The sequence below is a fragment of the Pezoporus wallicus genome, unplaced genomic scaffold (assembly GCF_028554395.1).
Source record: "Pezoporus wallicus isolate ANWC-B61680 ecotype Strahan unplaced genomic scaffold, APGP_CSIRO_Pwel_v1 contig_9238, whole genome shotgun sequence".
Lineage (NCBI taxonomy): Eukaryota > Metazoa > Chordata > Aves > Psittaciformes > Psittacidae > Pezoporus > Pezoporus wallicus.
In genome coordinates, this window is record NW_026636792.1 from 1,683,170 (window position 1) to 1,701,675 (window position 18,506).

Consider the following 18,506-nt stretch of genomic DNA (forward strand, 5'->3'; position numbering starts at 1 on the left):
TGCACAATGAATATCAGGTGAGAGGCTAATTCAGATCCCCATTTTCCCATAATAGCTGTAAAGCCTTGTATTACTTTGTGTGACAATGATAGCTTTATTCTTTTTGTCAGCTTATGAAAAGACTTTCTTAAGCTGACTAATGTTCTCCACACCCTCCTGCTCTTTCCTCTTTGTACTTAATCATCTTTGCCCAGTACAAATACATAGCAGGCTTAAAATTAAAAAATAAAATTGAGAAGTGCCAAAGAGTGTTCCAAGAGGAGCCTGGCAACATAATTCTGCTCCACCTTAAAGGAGATACAGGCATGGAACTAATTCCTAAGCGGACTTCAGTCGTTTATTCTCAGACTCTGTGCTGAGTGTGATTTATGTGTTTCTGAAACAATTTGATCTGCACTGGAAGCATGTGGAACTAAGCAAGTGTTTGACTGGATTTGTCATTTGGTTTTTTAAGTAGCTGAAGAAGCAAAGTGCCAGCCTGGGGAAAATGCAGGTCTGCAAATGCATTGCCAACACACTCGGAGCCACCTGCAGAGTTGGAGGAGAGAACTGACACAGTTCTGATTTTGGTCCTCAGCTGAGTTTAGGACAACTAGAATCCACTGTGACCTTTCAGACAGTTGTGCTTCCAGATCCTTTAGGCAACTGAGCTGACATAGTCTAGTGTAGGTAGGGTAATATACTTCTCTGTAATACAGATTTTTTTGACAGTGTTGTTACAATGTGTAGACAGGCTAGACTGTACTAATAGCAACTGTCTGTATGTATATCTCAGCTAGAATTTCCAAACTTCAGACTTAATTTTTCTTAAAATCAGAGTCCACCAAATTCTCTTGTCAGATGTGCTGCACAGCTCTCTCCCCAGCTTTTCTCTCCTCCTTTCTAGCCATTTACAACATATTCCTTGTGGGGCTATTGGCTCTCAACAGTTTAGGAGCCCAAAACTGAGTATTGAGGTTTTAAGTTTGTTGTGGGCCTCAGAGCAGATCTGAGCCTGAAGTGTTCTTCTTTCCATGTACGTGACTGAGGATTGTCTGATAAGATGAAAATGGATGTGTTTGTCCCTGCAGGTGACAGAGCTACGAGGACTGGCCACTATTCTAGTTGGTGTTGTGACGTGTGACAGCATAAACTTCTTTACAACCAAGCCTCAGGCAATCATTGTGGACATAACTGAACTGGGAACCATCAAGCTACAGCTGGAGGTCCTCTGGAAGTAAGTACAGTTTCAGATAAAGCTGGAGCTGAACAGTTGAAATAAATTAAAGGCTCCCAAGTATCTCACTTAGTAGCATTCAACATCATAGTCCTCTTTCTATTTGCAGAGCAGGTGCACTATATAGCAGCCCTGTGCTTCCTCACAGCAACCCCACCTCCTGTGCTTGATCTGTGGCACCAGTCCTTGTGAAGGGGAGGGGGAAAGGGACAGAAGCTGTGTCTATCACCCTTTAGTTCTATGTGTTGATGTTGCTAGAGCCATGGCTAGCCATGTGAATTGATAGATAGTAGGCTTTTACTTAGCTTACCACTTAGCTTCAGAATGAGCATTCAAGTCTAACTCCAAGCAATGTATGTACACCTATAAAACATGAACAGTTATTTTAAAGATGATGAAATAATACTGAAAATAGCAGCTTCTATGAACAATGAAAAAAATATGTACTTGCAATTTTAGGACAATCACTAGTACCAGGCCACAATTTGTCAAAAATGAAGCTTTCCCAAAGACTTGGTACCTTTATATTTGCACTGTGATTATTACAGTTATCAATATAAGGTCTGTTTGTGCACTGCAGGGAAGCTTGGTTACAAATGCACTTTTAAAATAGCTGAGGATTTTCATGGTCCCTGTGATTTGTTAAATTGTTTTATAATTTGAACCTGTAAGTCAATTTGTGTAGTGGATTATTGATGTTATTAAAAGCAAATTCTGACTTTTGTGGGCGCTGCACTGGAACTTCTTCCTCAGTCTCTGCACACCACCATGGATTTTTGAGGTAGTGCTGTTATTTCTGCTTTATGGCACTGTCAGTCCACACTGTGAGTCTTGTCTGCAACAAGTCAAAACTTCTTAACCTGTTTTCCATTTACTCTTGTTTGGGTTAAATTTGGCCATCTTAGTGATGTGCCCAGTGAAACAGCAGGCGCTCTACACTTGTACATGGCTTAATGCGGCCCTCAGTTCTTCCCAATTCAAAATGGCAAAGAAACATTTGCACGCACCTGTGTGATAAGGACCGTCTTAAAAGGCCACTTTGTGATGACTTGTGGATCTAGACTTGTAGATCCCGGAGAAGCAGAAACCTAACAGTGTTCAAATGAGCAAGGGCATGGAGCTGTGCCTTGCAGGCCAGATGCATCCATGGCTCAGCCTTATACAGCTGTTGAGTCTTTCTTGGTTTTTAAGAATTGCCAAAAAATAACAAAGCTTGTGTATGCTGAATGTGTGATCTGCCAAATATGCCCAAAGAGATCTTTCAGTTAGAGAAAAGTTTTCCTGCCCTCAGGGTAATGACCAAATTATTTTATAATCAGACTTGGTTTTTAATACCTGTTTTTGTTTTTCATTACCTTTGGAAGCATCGTTTGACTTAACCCTTATCACAGTCTTTTACAGCCACCACCATGAGAATGCCGCAAGTTTTTCTGTTGCAATTGCTGTTCAGGTGCTTTGAGGTTGCATTTCTGGGGTTGGGGGAAGAAAAGCTTTGTTGATCAACAGACTGTTTTTTGAAGGTCTTTCGTGCGTGCTGTGGTTCTTGAAATTTACTATTGATTTGTACTTGCAGTTGGGCTGAAAAATGAGTCTTGGCAGCAGCATCTGGAAATTACTTTCAAACATACTCATGGTTCTGAGTTGATGAGAAACTTGCACAACAAAGTTTTGCCTGCACCCATTGTTTACAGCACCTTTTCCTCCTGAGATCTAACACTGGGCATCAGTATATGTTTTGGTGAGGTGCTGCAGCTGCTCTGAGACTTTTGAGGCTTCTGTTTCTTATTTGAGAAACTGAGCCACTGATTAGTTGGGTAACAAAACCTCATTCCAGAAGCTTGCTGTGATCTTGCATTGTATTCCCTATGAAACTTCCTCTTACTCATGCCAAGTTATGCATGTATTCCCCCTTGAATCTGAAAGCAGAGGTATTCATGGCAGAGTTATTGCAAACCGTGGGGAGTGGGGATGGTGCAAGTTGCATTATGTTTAGGATTTTTTTAAGTAAAAGTAGCTCTTAAAATGACAGCCCTTTTAGGTGAAAGCCAATTAAAGTATTATGTTGTTTTGACATTTGTATGTCTTAGGATTGGGGAAGGAAGGAGAGAAGAGGGGCATAAGAGGATTTACAGGCTGTCATACTTCCCCAGCAAAGTCTGATGCCTTTATTTGTCATCATTCGCCCTTCAACAAGCACACACCACCAAAGCTTGTCTTGGCTTTAATCTAGATGTGAAGTGATCAAAAGCTCTATGCACCTTTTCAGAGCAGAAAGGACTGCAGACGGAACCCTCTCCTTGCAGAGGCACTCTTGTAAAGGAAGTCCCTTTTTCCCTGATTTCAAGCCGAACATAAGCTTCACCTGTGCAGTGAAGAAGAAATCCTTTATTGAGCAGGGTTTAAAATCTGGTTTTGCCCTAATATGGGAAGTGCTATACTGAGAGATGACGTGTTCAGAGTCTGGAAGAATTGCTTTTACTCTCTTCTTGTTAACCCACACAAATGGCATCTAACAGATCAATTCACTTCATCTGCTTTTGCTGAATCTGTTTGACTTTCCTCACTGTCAGTATCTTGCATAAATAGTTATGCACAGAAATTGTTCTTGCAGAAGGCACTATTTGAGGAAAAAGCCCTTCCTATTCTGGGATATTGCAGTTTCTCAGATAATGGCTTGAATCTCCAAAACAAATTCTATTTGTAACTAAATGTATATTTTTTAGAAAACTACAGTTCCAATTCTGTTGCCCCTTGGTTGCTGGAGTAGCTCACAGCTTAGAGCACAGCTTTTGCTCAGTGAGATGGGCAATTCTGTGGCATTTGGGACAACCATCACTCAGCTTTAGAGCTGTCAACAGCAGAGCTGGGAACAGGGTTAGTGGTGACACGTTTTCTTTTGGGGTTAATCCCCACTTGGAATGTTTCAGTGTATAAGAACTCTGTGTCTCTGCTGTGTTTAAGTTTGGTGAAATGCATTGGTATCCTACCAAGTGGGTTCTCCAGAGCAGCTCTGTGCAGAACTGGCAGTCTCCTCTTTGACAGCCTGTTTGCTGAAGTTGCTTACAGAGAGGAGAAGTTGTGTGGTGATAACTCATGGTGTTTGTATTTTTCAAAGGCAGAGCACTCAACAGCTGCTTTTTTCTTTGGTTTAAGAATAACTAAACAAATCCAGCTGATATGCCCAAACTTCCCCAAGAGGCAAGCTTTCAATCTAGACCTGCTTTGTGAGAAATCCAAGTGTGGATCAGTCTTCCACTTCTAAATGTATATTTTCTTTAAATAGACCACTAGTCTTCTGGGCTCTAACAAAAGTTCCTTCAGCTCCTTTATAGATTATGCCGTGAATGACCTTGGGCCTGTTGCAGAATGGCTTTCTTGGCCAGTTTGGCAGAAGACTTTGGTTTTTTTGCCAACCTAAATAGCAGTCTGAATTCTGTGTCTCATATGGAGGACAAAGAGAAAGCCTGTATTCTCTTTACAGAACTTCAGTTAGCACCCTGTCCTGGGATCTAAGGGTGCCAGCCAGCCAGAACCACTCTTGTGCTTTCTGCCTGCTTTGAGCATGTGCTGGCCTGGCTCACAGGCCTTTGTGGAGGAAAAAACCTTAAGGGGGAATAAGAAAGGAAAGTCTGTTTTTTCTGGATACAAATCTACTGACAGTTTTGCTCTTACAGATGAAAACGTACGTGACTGGGTAGTTACTCCTGCAGGTATCTTTAGCCATTAGTCCACATCTGTGCTTCTGATGGAAACGTGCTTTCTGGTGGGAGTGATGTTTCATAGCATAGTCTTGTGTTCAGCTGTACTGACCTTGAAGCTGGTGCTTATTATGCATTAGGGGTAGGTGAAACCTAACAATAATCACACTGTTTAAGTTGTGTGGGTATTTTCACTGGTGTTCACTAGGAAAAAAGAAATCTCATGATTAACAGCGAGTTCAGTCCAGTTGACCAGAATTGGTGGTGCTTTGATTTAATGCAAATGTGGATTCACAGGCTTAATAGTGGGATTCAGAGAGGTCTATTCAGAGTCCTTCTGGACGGTGGTATTTAATACATGGAGGGACTGGACAGAAGGGGAGTGATTAGGACACAGTCTTGGCAGTGAGAGAAAGGAAGGTAAGCCCTGTGGGGCTGAGGACTGAATTGGGTTCAGCTCTGATATGCTCTGTCTGATTACTTACATTCTGAGAACATCACCCAATGGAAAAATGCAGCAGGGTCAGGGAACTGACAGAAGTCTCAAGTATTTAATCACTCCACAGCCTTGGCGGTTGTCACAAAACAGCATCTCGCTGGGAATCCATGCTCAGCACTGGCAAGTCTGAGGTACCTCAGATGTGTGTGGATGCAAAGCTTCTGATGTCATGGTTGGTTTAATCTAGGAAACAGGAGCTCTAATGAGTTGTAAACCCCTTCAGGGTCAGGATGGGGCTGTGTGTTTTGGTCCTGAACACTAAAGTCCTGCAACAGTGCTAGGGTAAGCTAAGGGAAAGTTTTGTGCTACTTCAGATTGCCTGGATGGCATTGTAGTGTCATGCATTTAATGCCAACATTGTAATTAGTCATAACCAAAGGCCAGCATGTTTGGCAATACAGAAATAGAATTGGGGCAACGAAGATGATCAGACATGGGGCCACTTTCACTTTTTAATAGAATTTCTCAGTGTTGGAAAGGTGTTGATGGATAACACTGTACAGGCATAGCGATGTTCACTGTGGGGAATGTGGAAAGTAAATGGTTAGCCACTGTTTCTCTCAGTACAGCCACAAAAGACCCCCATGGCAAAGTACTTGTCCCACAATTTCAAGTGAAATAAATAGTGAAGTTTTTGCAGACTTGACTTCTGCAGAGGTTTTTGTGTCAATGATTTCAGGAAGTGACCAGACAAACTAAGGAAAAGCGGGTGACAGCTAAAGGCAATAGTCTGCTTGTGAAGTCTGCTGCATGACAGATCTGAACTATGGATTGCCTCAGATTTGAGTGTGTGTCTGGGGAAAACCTACTAGATTTGACTTATTTCCTGTGCTTTTCCCCTGAAAATCCCCTACTGGCTTCTGTCAATGTCAGTGTGCTGGGAGAGATGGATTCACAGCTCTGCCCCAGTATGGTGTTCTGTTTGCTGCACAAATGTGGAACAAGACAATGTATCATGCCCAAAGAGCTTACAACCAGGGGAGAACAGATGCTTTAGACCAGATTTCATTCTTTCCTTCACCCATTGCTTTGCTCTCTCACCTTGTAATCTTGCAGTAACAGGGAGCGTGTGCTTGGCTGGAGGCAGCTCAATAGTGGTATTTTGCCAGTGGGTTTCAGTAATTGTCAAAAGGGCAAAAGAGATTTAGCTTGTCATTCCTGCCCCTTTCCTCCAAAGTGTCATTTTGCATTGCTATAGTAAAAGCTGAAGATGAAAAATCTGAGGAATGGACCCCTGTGACTCTTCTTAAGAAATGCCATGGATGGGATTCATAATTTTCTTCCATCAGTAAACATCGGAGGCTTTGCCTAAAAGGCTCTCGCTGTCAGAAACCTGATTTATGTTCTGCATGGTGAGCCAATGCAGATGGTGGTTGATGTAACTCCATGGAACCGGCCTGCTTGATGAACCCCAGCTTGGTGACAGCATTCATGTAGACAATTAACCTGCATTAGGTGAGCTCACAGAGCGATACCTCCATGCTGAGGAAGACACTGCAGGATGCTGCTGAGAATTGTCCCTGTGCAACAGGAGAAGCTGGAGAGAACTGGAGCTCTGTTTTTCAGCTTTTGCTGGAGAGCAGAAGTTCCACTCCATGTAATTGATTAGTCCTTGTGATTGTTTGGATCTTTTCAGACTTGTAGTGGTTCCGTGCTGTACAGCTGAATGCAGCTGACTTTATCTTACTCTTTGCTCGTTACATTCATATCTGTGAAATTACACATTTGTTATAAACCATTAACTTGTTTTCCTAAATGGAAAACCAAACTCAGTCCTCATGCCACAGGGCATATCGGTGGGGAACAAAAGTGACATGTAACCCCCCCCCCCCCCAAACTTGCTTTAAGTAACTTAAAATATGCTCTCCTTCTCCTGGTTAGCCGAGTTGAATTTTGGGAGGCAGTTTGTCCAAGTTTCCTTAGACTCTTTGCAAAGGAGTTGGGAAATTAATGGCTGTGATGTAGTAGGTAAGTGGGAAGTCTTTAGAGTGGGACTTGTCAAGCTCTTCTAGACCATAGCTGGTTATCCTCTGGGAACTGGACTTGTCCATGACTGTATGAACCACACAACTTGCCATATCCCAGCGCACAGGTTTCCTCTGCCAGCCAAAGGAGTTGTTTATTCATATTTGAAGGATAATGAAGGTGGAGGTTTTTAGTAGCTTTTCCAGGTGCTATGTGCTCTGCAGGGGGGAAATTCATGGCAGTTTTCCTTTCTTACATGTGTTATAATTCCTGCCTATGTCGGATGTGGTATATATCTCGCTGCTTGTCCAGTGGCTGCTGGCAAGCAGCTGATGCTGTACTTGCCAGCGCTGTGTAGGACATGGCAGGGGGACAGAGAGTGCTTCAGATTTATGGCCTGTTGGACTCCTATTCCCAAGACTGTGGCACATGTCTCTGTCTAAAGGGTGTTGAGAATTCCGTGTAAAACACAGAATCGTTTTGCCTACCTCTTTCTCTGGTACAATCAAAAGTATTGGTCAGAGAGGCAGTTTTGCTTTCCTTTTATTCCCCGTGTTTAGTAAATGTCACAGTTCAATCCTAACGGCTATTCCTGCTGCTAAATGTTTCTGTGCTTTCCGGACTTACTGACACTTGGGTCTTTGTGTCTCTTTCTACAGCCCCTTTGACACAGAGAACCTGTTCTTGTCACCTGGAACCACTGCCAAGTTTTCTGTGAGTAGCAGGAAAAGCTCATTATACAACTGGACCCCACCAAATACTCCCAGCTTCAGAGAGAAATACTACCTGGTGAGTATGCCGAGGAGAGCAGAATGCAAAGCACAGACCTAAGACTTGACTCATTCATTCAAGAGGGGTTTGGTTTAATGGTTGTTTTATATGACCCTCTTAAATCTGCCATATATCTCAAGTGCTAATAACATCACTGATATGTTCACCTAACCATCAAACCTTCTTTTGTCCAATCTACACTCGCCTGGCTGCCTTGTGCAGAAGAGCCCTGTGGTTTTGATCAGTTGGGTGTGTACATTTCCAAGAACAGGAACCCACAGTTCTCTTAGTTCTCTATCTTCGGTGGTATCTCATGCTTTTCAATTGTCTCTATGCTCACTGTTGAATCTGTTTGTTTGCTGCAGTCTGTTTTGCAACAAAGGCAGAGCCAAGCGGATGGAAGTGATGCTCAGCCTCCCAGCATACTGAGCTATTTGGCTGCCTGTGATTTCGATGTGCATAGGAGGAGCAAGCCTTGCACCCCGGCAGAGACAAGTGAGGCAGACTCGTTCAGCTCTGAGGATCAGAAAGGGATGGAATCCAGAACTGCAACTCCAGCTCTAGACCACAGGACGTTGCCATTGGTGATGATCCAAGAGACCTGTGCAGAAGAGCGGCAGCATCCTCTTCCAGATCACACAACTCTGGATATCCTGAAGAAGACGCCGTGTGTGGATGGATTTCCAAGTAACCCACCGAGTTTTCGGAGTCATCACAAAGGTGGAGATTCTTTCCACCAGACCAGAACCCACCGTCTGACAGAGCATGAAGACTTCAGCCAGAAAAGCTTGACTACTGCAAATGACCTAAAGCTAGACGGACATACAAAGTCAATTGATAAGACTCTCCAAGAAGTGTTAAATTTGCTGAAATCACACGATGTGGTGCAAGCCCAGCTGGAGAAATTGGAATACCAGGTCTCATCCCTGAGGGATAAATTAAAGGTATGTTGGAGTTTTACTGTTGGTAGATGGTGTAGCTCCCACTGGTAGTCTTAAAACTGCAGAGGTTCCATGACTGCAGTGGATTTGAGTTAATGATGTAGCAATAGCAGTGTTCCCAGAAAGTAAGTTTGGCCACCAGAGGTCAGGCACTACTCGGAAAAGACAGCCCTGAGAGCTGACTACAGCGGAGCCCGATGTTGCACAGTCCCTCTCAAGAGACAGCCCTCGGGTGCTGTGTGCAGGTCAGTAACTGTGAAAAAGAAATTAGGATGTTGCCTGCAGTCAAAGTGGAAGCAAGCGTGGGCTCAGCAGGGTGTGAACAGTGTGTGCCACAGCCTCTGCATTTTGTCTGCTTCTGAGTTTTGTTAATGTTTTCAGATTTAGTGTACCCGGAGATGACTGCATCAGTTCAAACCAAACATTTCTCCAGGGTCCCCCAGGTTTTGCAGGCAGCTCAGACTGTCTGACAAGTTGTATGATGCTGAAAACAATTCTTTCTTTGGAGTAAAGGTCTTGGAGAAGAGCTTTCTGCAAGCAGTGGGTTATTCTGCAAACCTGGGAGCACTGTATGTGGGATACAGACACTGTAAGGCTTCCTCTGAGGTCTGGAATAATAAATGGTGTTAGCCAGTGCTCTCACAGCAGCCTTTCCAAGGGGAAGAAAGTTACTGGCCCCATGAAGTCCATTATTGATATCAGAGTTCTTGGTTACTACTGGAATGTAACAGACCCCTAAGATAGTTACTTCAAGATCTAAAACAGGGAGTAAAGGAAAGTGGCACAAGATGCAGAGGAAATCAGGTCTTATATCTACCTGAACAGGCAGGGAAATCCAGAGAGGAATACAGACAGATCAAAATACAGAAGCACATTTTGAATCCAATTAGAACACTATTTTTGGATCAGTCTGGAGCAGGAGGTAACTTTCCTGGTGCGGCAGGAATGAAATCAGAAAAGCAAATTGATTTGTTATTAAGAGTGACTGGAAAAACTGCCAAGAACTCATGCAGAATGGCTTGATAACTACAAATAACAGCATCTTTCCTCCCATTCCATCACAGCTAAAGCCACTTCATCACAAACACTCATCTATGGAAAGCTTAATGGTGGAGACAGTACTGGAAAGTTTTGACTTTTTAAACGCTGACTGCAGCGCTGATGAGCTCTCGTTGTTCGGAAGCGTACGGACAGCCAGTATCAGGTATGCGTCTGCAGCACTTCCTTATGGGAGGTAAGGAGGGCTGATCCTGGGAATGCCTCCTAATACACTGTGCTTGCCTTGCACAGTTGTGTAACAGCTGTGCAGAGCTGCAGCTCTGGGCAGAAACCAATTGCTGTGAATACTCCAAGATTCAGATTAGCCCACAGAGCGTGATGGAAGTGCCTAATGTGTAGACCTGCTAGAAACAGACTGCAGCAAACAGGCTGATCAGGATGATACTAGACAGCGCTACCCTATCTGAGTAACTTACAGAGCTCTTCTACTTGTTGCTTCATTTGAATTCAGTTTTGCAGGTTGTGCACTGAAACCGAACATTCCAGAGCTATGAGCCTGATCCTGGGAGACTTATTACATTCTCAATATCAGCGAGTTGGGAGGCACCACAGGATTTGTCTGTGTGCTGCTTCTGCACCTCACCTGCTGCAGATGAGCCAGCAACTCAGTTCATGCTATCTGGAAACATCTTTTACCAGTATTGGTTCTCCAGAATGGGATTTTGTGGGATCAACTGATCCAGCATTACTGCACTGGAAAAAAGTTAAAGTCCTCATATTTTTAAGAAGTGTTATCAGTGCAATAAAAAAAAGTCTGAGATCTGTTAAATGCCACAGGGTTTGTACTTCTGCAGCTTGCTTGCAGGCTGCTACTGAGACTGTGCACCTTTAGCTTATTTAGCTATAAGAGTCTTAACTCTCTCTTCTCTTTTCTTTCCTCAACAGCACATACAATGACAACACACTGCAGTCCCTGAGCTGTGACATGAGAACAGAAACAAGAGATGTAACTACAGGTGATGACAACTTAGACACGCTATTGGTAACTCATCTGAAGCTGTGCAAAGGCCTTTTGCAGGTAAGGAAGAGCCTGTGGTTTTGATTCCAGTTACAAAAATGAATACGTAGCTGGCTCCTTTTTAAGACGAGGCTGAGAATAGAAATTGAGTCCAGAAATTGAATCCAGAACAAAACTGCTGCTTTATTTCAGCCTCTGGGTTTTGCTGAAGCTCTAGGTAATTACTTTTGTGTCCCAAGCAGGCTGCTAATGCAGTAGGGCAGATTTGAGTTGAATTGTGTACTGATAACAGGGGATCAATTTCTTAATGGATGAAAACTGCTACTTCTAGAATGAAACTGGCAGCATGTAGGCAAGAAAGAACTCCTGCCTCCCCTTGAGACCTCATTCCTCAATTAATTTCAGTTACAGTGCTCAAGCACATTATCGTCCTCAAAGTATTACCTCTGATGAGGATGGGCAGCAGAGGACAGTGTAACAATTAGTATTGATCTGCTGTGCAGTTGTCAATGGACAGGGTGGAGGAGGATCAAGTGCCAGCCAGCCTGTGCCAGCACACTGTGATTCACTCATCCTGTTCTGCTGAGCAGCTCTGCACTCAGGACTCATCCATCCCATGATGGGCAAAGAGGCCTTTTGAGAGCAGCTGTGTGTTTTCTCATAGATTACAAGAGATTGATTCCAAGAACAAACCCTCATTCATCTTGTGCTCGATGCTGCCTTTGTTCCAGCTGCTAAGATAAGCATGTTGTGTTTCAGAAACTGAGCTCACCCACTGTAGCCCAGGTTGTCCAGAAGAGCATCCTGGAAGAAGTGTCGGAGCAGACACGGGTCCTTGGTGATGTCTTGGATATGTCTGTTGAAGAAAGTGAGTAACTGCATTGTTCCAAGTCATGCCTGAGGTGTGAGAGGGGCAGGTGACTCTGCTCAAGCTTCTCCAGACACATCAGGTTTCATCTTGAATGTCTTACACATTCACATAATTAAACCAGCTCTTAAGCTTGGATTCTCAGGGAAAACAGGGCTACTTGTTTGCTTGTTTTTCCTCTGCAAGGAAGGAAAGGATTTCAGGAACTTTGTCTCAGACCTAGTAGCTGAACTGGTTTGTCTTAAAAACAGGGATGTTATGGATGATGGAGTTTGCAGTCAAAGAACATTGTAACAGCCTTAATAAAATCCTCTTTTATGGCTCTGCTTACTGCATAAAAGCAAACAGCCCAAATGTGCAAGGAAAGTTTGGTGTGCAGTTTTTCCCATCTTGGGCCTTCCCACTACTCAATCACTTCCACTGACTGCTGAAGGTGACAAAATGATAACAGCCCAGTGGGAGACTGAAGACTTTTGGTCTCATCTTGGTAAATAGAGTGGCAGGAATACAGGTTTTAATTGGAAGCATTTGCTGACACATTTTACGCTGAAGGATGTGAGAATAAACCCTTCCCTGGAGCAAAGCTCTGAAAGGCCTGTGGTACAGCATGATGAGGAGAGTGTAGGAGTTTTAAATGCAGAACACAAAGGTAAGAGTGGGAAAGGGTTTAAATAATAGCAAGGAGCCACAAGGTATTGCTTGAAGTGCTCTTCTTCAAGTGCTCTTCTTCCTTTGAAGGAAAGCCTGCCTCAGCCTCTGCACTGAGGTTCAGAGTTCTCCCCTTGTGAAGGTACATAAGACAGGATCTCTAAAGTGCTTGGATATGGCACAGCTCTGGTTGATAGAGATGGAAACAGTTCAACTCACAAAGTGGTTCTGAAACTTGACTTGGATAAAATGAATGAACACAAGGCAGAGGAGCTGCAATGTGTCTCATTCAGGTCTTGTAATGACAGCTTAGGAGCTCAGCCCAAGCCTGGTGAAATCAGTGCTTGCAGATGTTAAAATACTGGCAGCAAATCTCCGGCTTTGAACAAAGCCATCTACAGAACACAAACACAAGTCAGTGCTGACACATCTCGACATATGCCATCTGGTGCCTCTTTTCTCATGTGAAATCCAAAATCTGCTAGAGCTCACTGTCTTTAAAATGGGATTTTTCAGTTATTCAGAAGACTAAAAAGAAGAAGCAGTACCTGAAGATCTGGAGTGACCTTGCAGAGCCCAGCAGCATCTTGTTTGCTTCAGCAGAAAGATTCCGTCACGCACTAAAATACACCCTGATGCTCAAAGTGAAGGAGAAATACCCCCGTCAGTTAGAAGCAGGTACTGAGCTGCCACTCAGGTTTCTTTTTGTTGCATGGCTGGACATTGTCTTTATCCACTTTAAACTACAACTCTGACTCTTTGAAGCAGTTTACATTAAACCAACCTTTCTTCTTCTCCTTTGTTCTTTCCCATGCTGCTTCCAGTGCTGCAGAGGTTGCTGGAGCAGATTGTCACCTGTGATGGGCTGCTCCCCTGCCTGCCCCTCCAACCAGAACTGGTGACTTCATTCCAATTTTACAGCTACCTGGAGAAGCACCACATCACCAGCCTGGAGAAACACTTGGGAAAACTTGCTAAAGAAGGTAAGGGCAGTGCTTGGCTCCCTCCCTTGAACTGACAAGCCCAGCAGCTGGCTGCTGCTCTCCCGGTTACTACTCAGGATGCACTGTCAGAGCAGAAAGCAGCCCAACCACTGCATTGACAATTTGTTTCCATTTTAATTCCCCTTCTGACCAGGTAACTTTAATTAGAACAGGAAAGACAAGCCTGGCTCCCATACATAACCAGGTAAAAACAAAGCAGAGGTGGGAAGATAGGTTTCTTAAGTGTCCTAAAGAGTGGGTCTGTAATAGTCTGAAGTTCAAGCAGAAACAGCTGGCAGCAATCTAGGGCTGGCTCCAGGGGCTGCGTAAATGTCTGCAGCTCTGTGTGACTGTTGTTTGCTATTACCTATGTCTGGTTACAGCTGCGGTTACACATGTAGCACGAGTCCAGCACGTGACAGCACTTACAGCTCGGTCCGTGTCAGAGAAGAATTACTTTAAAAATAGTCCTGATATTGGCTGCATCTTTAGTCTTGTTTTGATGCAGATGAGTCATCTGCGGCGTGCCTGAGGTCTGCGTGGTGCTGGCCAGGGAGGAAGTCCTGGGATATTCTTCAAACTGGAACTGCAAATCCAGTGCCTGAGCTCACTGATTTTTAAGAGACAGAGGCTTTTCTCTTTGACCAGTACAGCAAGATCTGCCAGGGATGGTTACAGCATTTTGCTTAATGGTGTTTTCCTTACTATAGAGTGGTCTGCTTGTCCTCACACCCAAAGGCATAGGAGTAGGTGCAGTTCTTTAGCACCGCATGTTGTACTTGATGTACCCAGGGCTTCACTGCACTCCATGAACTAATAGTGTGAAATAATCTCTGCTCCATTCATCAGATGGTCTTGGCATAGGAGGAAATGAAACAATGCCAGGGAGAGAAGACAGGATGGCCAAAGGGCCAGTTGTCCTGATTTGCTTCCTGCCACACTTGGCTTGTGTCTTACGCTTGTGAACAACTGCTGGTGGCGAAAGGACAGAGAATTAGAGGGGTTTGCCTTCTCTTGGTACTGCCTTCAGCTGTCAGTGACGCTGCCCTTTCTCTTGCAGTGATGTTGATCGAGGAGCTGCAGTGCCCTGGACGGCTGAAGACTCTTAAGAAGCTGAAAGGAAAGCGGCTGAACCGGCTCCAGCCGCTGCCGCAGACGTTGCGGCTCCTGGGGCTTCTGCAGCTGGATGACAACCACCGCGTCAGCAAAGCGGCCACGGCCTGTCTGTGCCGTGCGGCGGCGAGCCGGAACTGCAGGGAAAAGGTAAAGGCTGAAATCTTCCCGGCTTGTCTGAATGGATGCTGAAATACATGGATCTGGTGTCCTGGAACAGTGCTGCTGCCTGCTCTGACCTCTTAACTAGAACCTAAACTACATCAGTACTCAAATGCCTTGTCCATGTCCGTTACTCAGTTTCAGCTTGGTAACACCAACAGTGCTTACTTAGGTCATGTTGAATTTCAGTGTGCAATGATGCTGTAGTTTATAAAACCATTTTTTCTTTTCAATTCAGGCTCTCTTGTTTTACACCGATGCTTTAGCTGACTCTGACACAAGACTTCAGCAAGCTGCTTGTTTGGCTCTTAAAAACCTCAGAGTAAGTATATGACCCAAACTGCCACATGCAGAAGTGCGTCTGGCTTTAGTTTTAAGCCAAGTAGGGTTGCTTTTTCAGCTTCCTTGTCTTGTGAGTTAATGAACTTTTTGATTGCCAAAGTTACAAACTATTTATGCTGCTATTCAAAAGGCAGCAGCACAGGGAGCTGCAGGGATCTGGGAGTGTTTCAGTTTGATATGAGAGGTACACTACAGTGGTAGAAAGAGTGGTTTACTTTCTACAGCATTGTTGTTGGTGAAGGACAACAGCCACTGTCTGACTGGGGGACATCTTGCAGGCAGAAAAATTAGCCCCAGTGAGCTGTACGTGGAGCTGGTTCTGAAGCTTTAACTGTAGAAATTGAAAGTTAAATCAGTTAATCTCATATTCAACACTAGCTGATTATAGCCAGGAAATAACAGTAACATTTGCATCACTGCTGTAAGAAGCTGCCAGAACAGATGTAAAGCTTTCCAGCCGCCAGTTTGGTAGTGAGTTTGCATACAAGGCATTACTGTGAGCACAGTTTCTACAAACAAGTCACAAGACAGGCCCAACAAATCATAGCATCAGCTACGGTGGAAAAACACCTTTAAAATCAGAGTCTTGTCCTCAAAATCGGCTTTGCAAAGAAATCGCTGCCCTTGCACAACCTGCAGCTGCCCTTTCAGAGAAGGTCCTGACTGGTTTGTGCTGATTTAATGGTGCTGCAGCAGTGACCTGTACCTGGGAACTTTCTTTTTCTGTGCCCTAAAACAGGATAGGAAGTATCATTCCTTCTTAAATTACCGAGCCTGATCAGAACTGATCTGTCTGGGGGTGAGTGGGGAGGGAAGGAAGGCGACAGTAGAACTCGGATGCAAGAAGAGGTGGGAGTCAGTATTGGATGTGTTTAGCTTGCTTGCTGAAGAGCCACTCTTGCAAACTGTTCTGTTCTCACACAGGGTGTTGAGAGCATCGAGCAGGTTGCCCAGCTGTGCCAGTCTGAAGCAGAGGAAGTGAGGAATGCAGCCAGAGAAACAACACTGTCCTTTGGTAAGTCTGTAACATGAAATAGTGCAGAACCAGAACAGGCCTGAACACATCTGGGACAATGGAACTTTTATCAGCAGCTACTTCATAAACACAGAGATAAACTTCGTACCACATGTAATAACCACAGGATCTGTTAGAGTCTGCAGAACAGGACCAAGGCCATCACTGTAGGATAAAGTGCTTTAAGAGCCACTAACCTTCCTTTTAAGAAGGTGGCAAGTAGTACTGATGGTGCTGCCTAACAGTAGTCCTGGCATCAGCAACATTCTCCTAGATGTCGTAATAAGGACATCAGAACCTGGCAGGTCACAATAAAGCCTCTTCCAGCTCTGAGATTAGTGAGGATAACTGAAAGGTCTCTTAAATATAACAAAAGAACAACAGACCTCTTTGGGTCTGGTAATCTTGTTTAGCCACCTACAAACTGACTGTTACTTCTCATCTGATATTCCTACTCTTCTGCAAATGGTTCCACTCTGAATACTGGAGGGGTAGAGTGCAAACAAAGTGGTTTTACACTGGCCCATGTCCTGTTAATTCACCTGGACTCAGCAGACCTGCAGTGGAGGGGACCTTCAGTGATGAAACACGGGTGTTCCCTGTGTGCTGCCATTGGTACTTGTGCTTCTGCTGAGGGCAGAGAGCTGCCCAGGCTGCCTCTGCTGAGCAGAGTGCTGGGGAGGGTGTCCAGTTTATTCAGGAGATAGCAGTTTCCCTCTTCTCCTCTTCCCAAAGCCACTTCAGTTCACACTTAAGTTCTGGGGATCTCCAGACTTGCTTCTCGGAAACACTCAGATTCACGTGCATTACACAAGTTTTCCAGCTGTGATGTTCCAAGTTGTTACTCATGTGGAAATGTTTACAGAAGGCCTGATTTTTCCATGGTGGCTTTGAGTAGTTTTGGGGAAACTATTCCCTTAGAAATGTGTTTGTCACTACTGAGAGGTCTTGTTGTTCTGAACAAGGTCACAACAGCAGCATTTCCAGAGAATCCTGGTTTTTAGTGTTTCTGGCTGCTTTCTTGTCCTCAGTGTGGGCTGTCTTCTCCTTCCCCACAGGTGAACAGGGCCGGCAAGCCTTTGAGAAGATGGACAGGATCTGCTGTGAACTCAGAGACACCGTACAGCAAGAGGCTGAAATCGAAATCACAGTGTTTTAGCAGCAGAGACGAGGAGCCACATCGTGGTGTTCCCACAGCCACACATGGGTACCTGAGGAGCTGGTTGTGGTGTTCATCAATACCTTGTTTACTTATGCCCTGCTTAAGTAAGCACAGATCTATTCCCAAAGGGGCCGTTTGCAGTCTGCATGAAGCAGGGGGGAATACTTCTTTACTGTCTCAGCACATGATGAAATACCAAGTGCTGGACAAATGAAAACTGGGATCTCTTAGAATATGGAACCAGGTTGAGTTAAACTCCCCACCTTACTGGAATCAGCTGCCCCTGCTCAAGAGCTATTTTTCCGTGAAGTCTTCTATTTATTCCTTATAGAGGAGAGAAACGATCCCTCTCCAGCAGTCCATCTAGAAACCAGCAGACACCAGGTCATTTACAGCAACTGCCACATCCATCAAAGACTATCCGGTGGTATTGCTTGGTGTTTCCTTCCCTTGTACAGTTCAGTTGCATAAGGAAAGCTTTAACAGCCAATTTCATCATCATTGCAGTTTAGGACAGGGGACTAAGCAAGGACTGACACATGGATCCTCAGCAGTTACTGTACCTGGCTTGTGCAGGTCTGAGAGACGTGGACAGCGCTGGAGAAGTTGGTTTGTTGTTGTTGGTTTTAAAATGCATTCATTTAGCCATAGGTCAAAACTTCTCATAATTATACAGCATTGTCAGGCTCCTTACTCAGCATTGGCTACCCTCCAGTGAGCTCACTAAGAAGCCTGGCTTCAGGTAAAATACTTGACAGGGTTTGGCTTTTGTGTGTATATATTTTTATACATAACTTTTTCTATTCAGTATTTATTTGTTGGATTTCATCCTGTTTTCTACAGTTCTAATAAAGCATTTGAGACAAGGTCCTGTGAGTGCTCCACAGTGCTGGGCACAGGCAGACAGGGCAGTAACCCCCAACTGGAAGGGAGGATCTTACCTCTAGTCAGGGTGTCACACACCACTCCTGCAGTCGGTCTGTCACAGGTTCACACAGGCTGTGCTGCTGTGCTGCTGCCGGGGTTGAGTTTGGAGATGTGCAGCTTGCTCACACAGCTGGAGGCTGTACTGAGGAGGGCTGGCTAGCAGGGTGTAGTGCTTGGGT

The 18,506-nt window shown here is 44.5% G+C and overlaps 1 protein-coding gene across 8 annotated transcripts in view; it reads left to right on the top strand.

The window, feature by feature from the left end:
• Positions 1-18,266, top strand: part of RIPOR3 (RIPOR family member 3) — a 124,097-nt gene extending 105,831 nt beyond the window's left edge. For 7 of the 8 annotated variants that reach the window (XM_057401718.1, XM_057401713.1, XM_057401714.1 and 4 more), the window contains 12 exons: positions 1,071-1,216; positions 8,038-8,167; positions 8,515-9,093; positions 10,155-10,294; positions 11,035-11,167; positions 11,867-11,975; positions 13,140-13,301; positions 13,448-13,606; positions 14,667-14,869; positions 15,120-15,203; positions 16,148-16,238; positions 17,297-18,266. In XM_057401718.1, coding sequence (XP_057257701.1) covers positions 1,071-1,216; positions 8,038-8,167; positions 8,515-9,093; positions 10,155-10,294; positions 11,035-11,167; positions 11,867-11,975; positions 13,140-13,301; positions 13,448-13,606; positions 14,667-14,869; positions 15,120-15,203; positions 16,148-16,238; positions 17,297-17,397 — 2,037 coding nt within the window. In that variant the 3' untranslated portion in view covers positions 17,398-18,266. The remainder of the gene's footprint in view (positions 1-1,070; positions 1,217-8,037; positions 8,168-8,514; positions 9,094-10,154; positions 10,295-11,034; positions 11,168-11,866; positions 11,976-13,139; positions 13,302-13,447; positions 13,607-14,666; positions 14,870-15,119; positions 15,204-16,147; positions 16,239-17,296) is intronic. The other variant, XM_057401720.1, reaches the window with a different exon arrangement.
• The last annotated feature ends 240 nt before the right edge of the window (positions 18,267-18,506 follow it).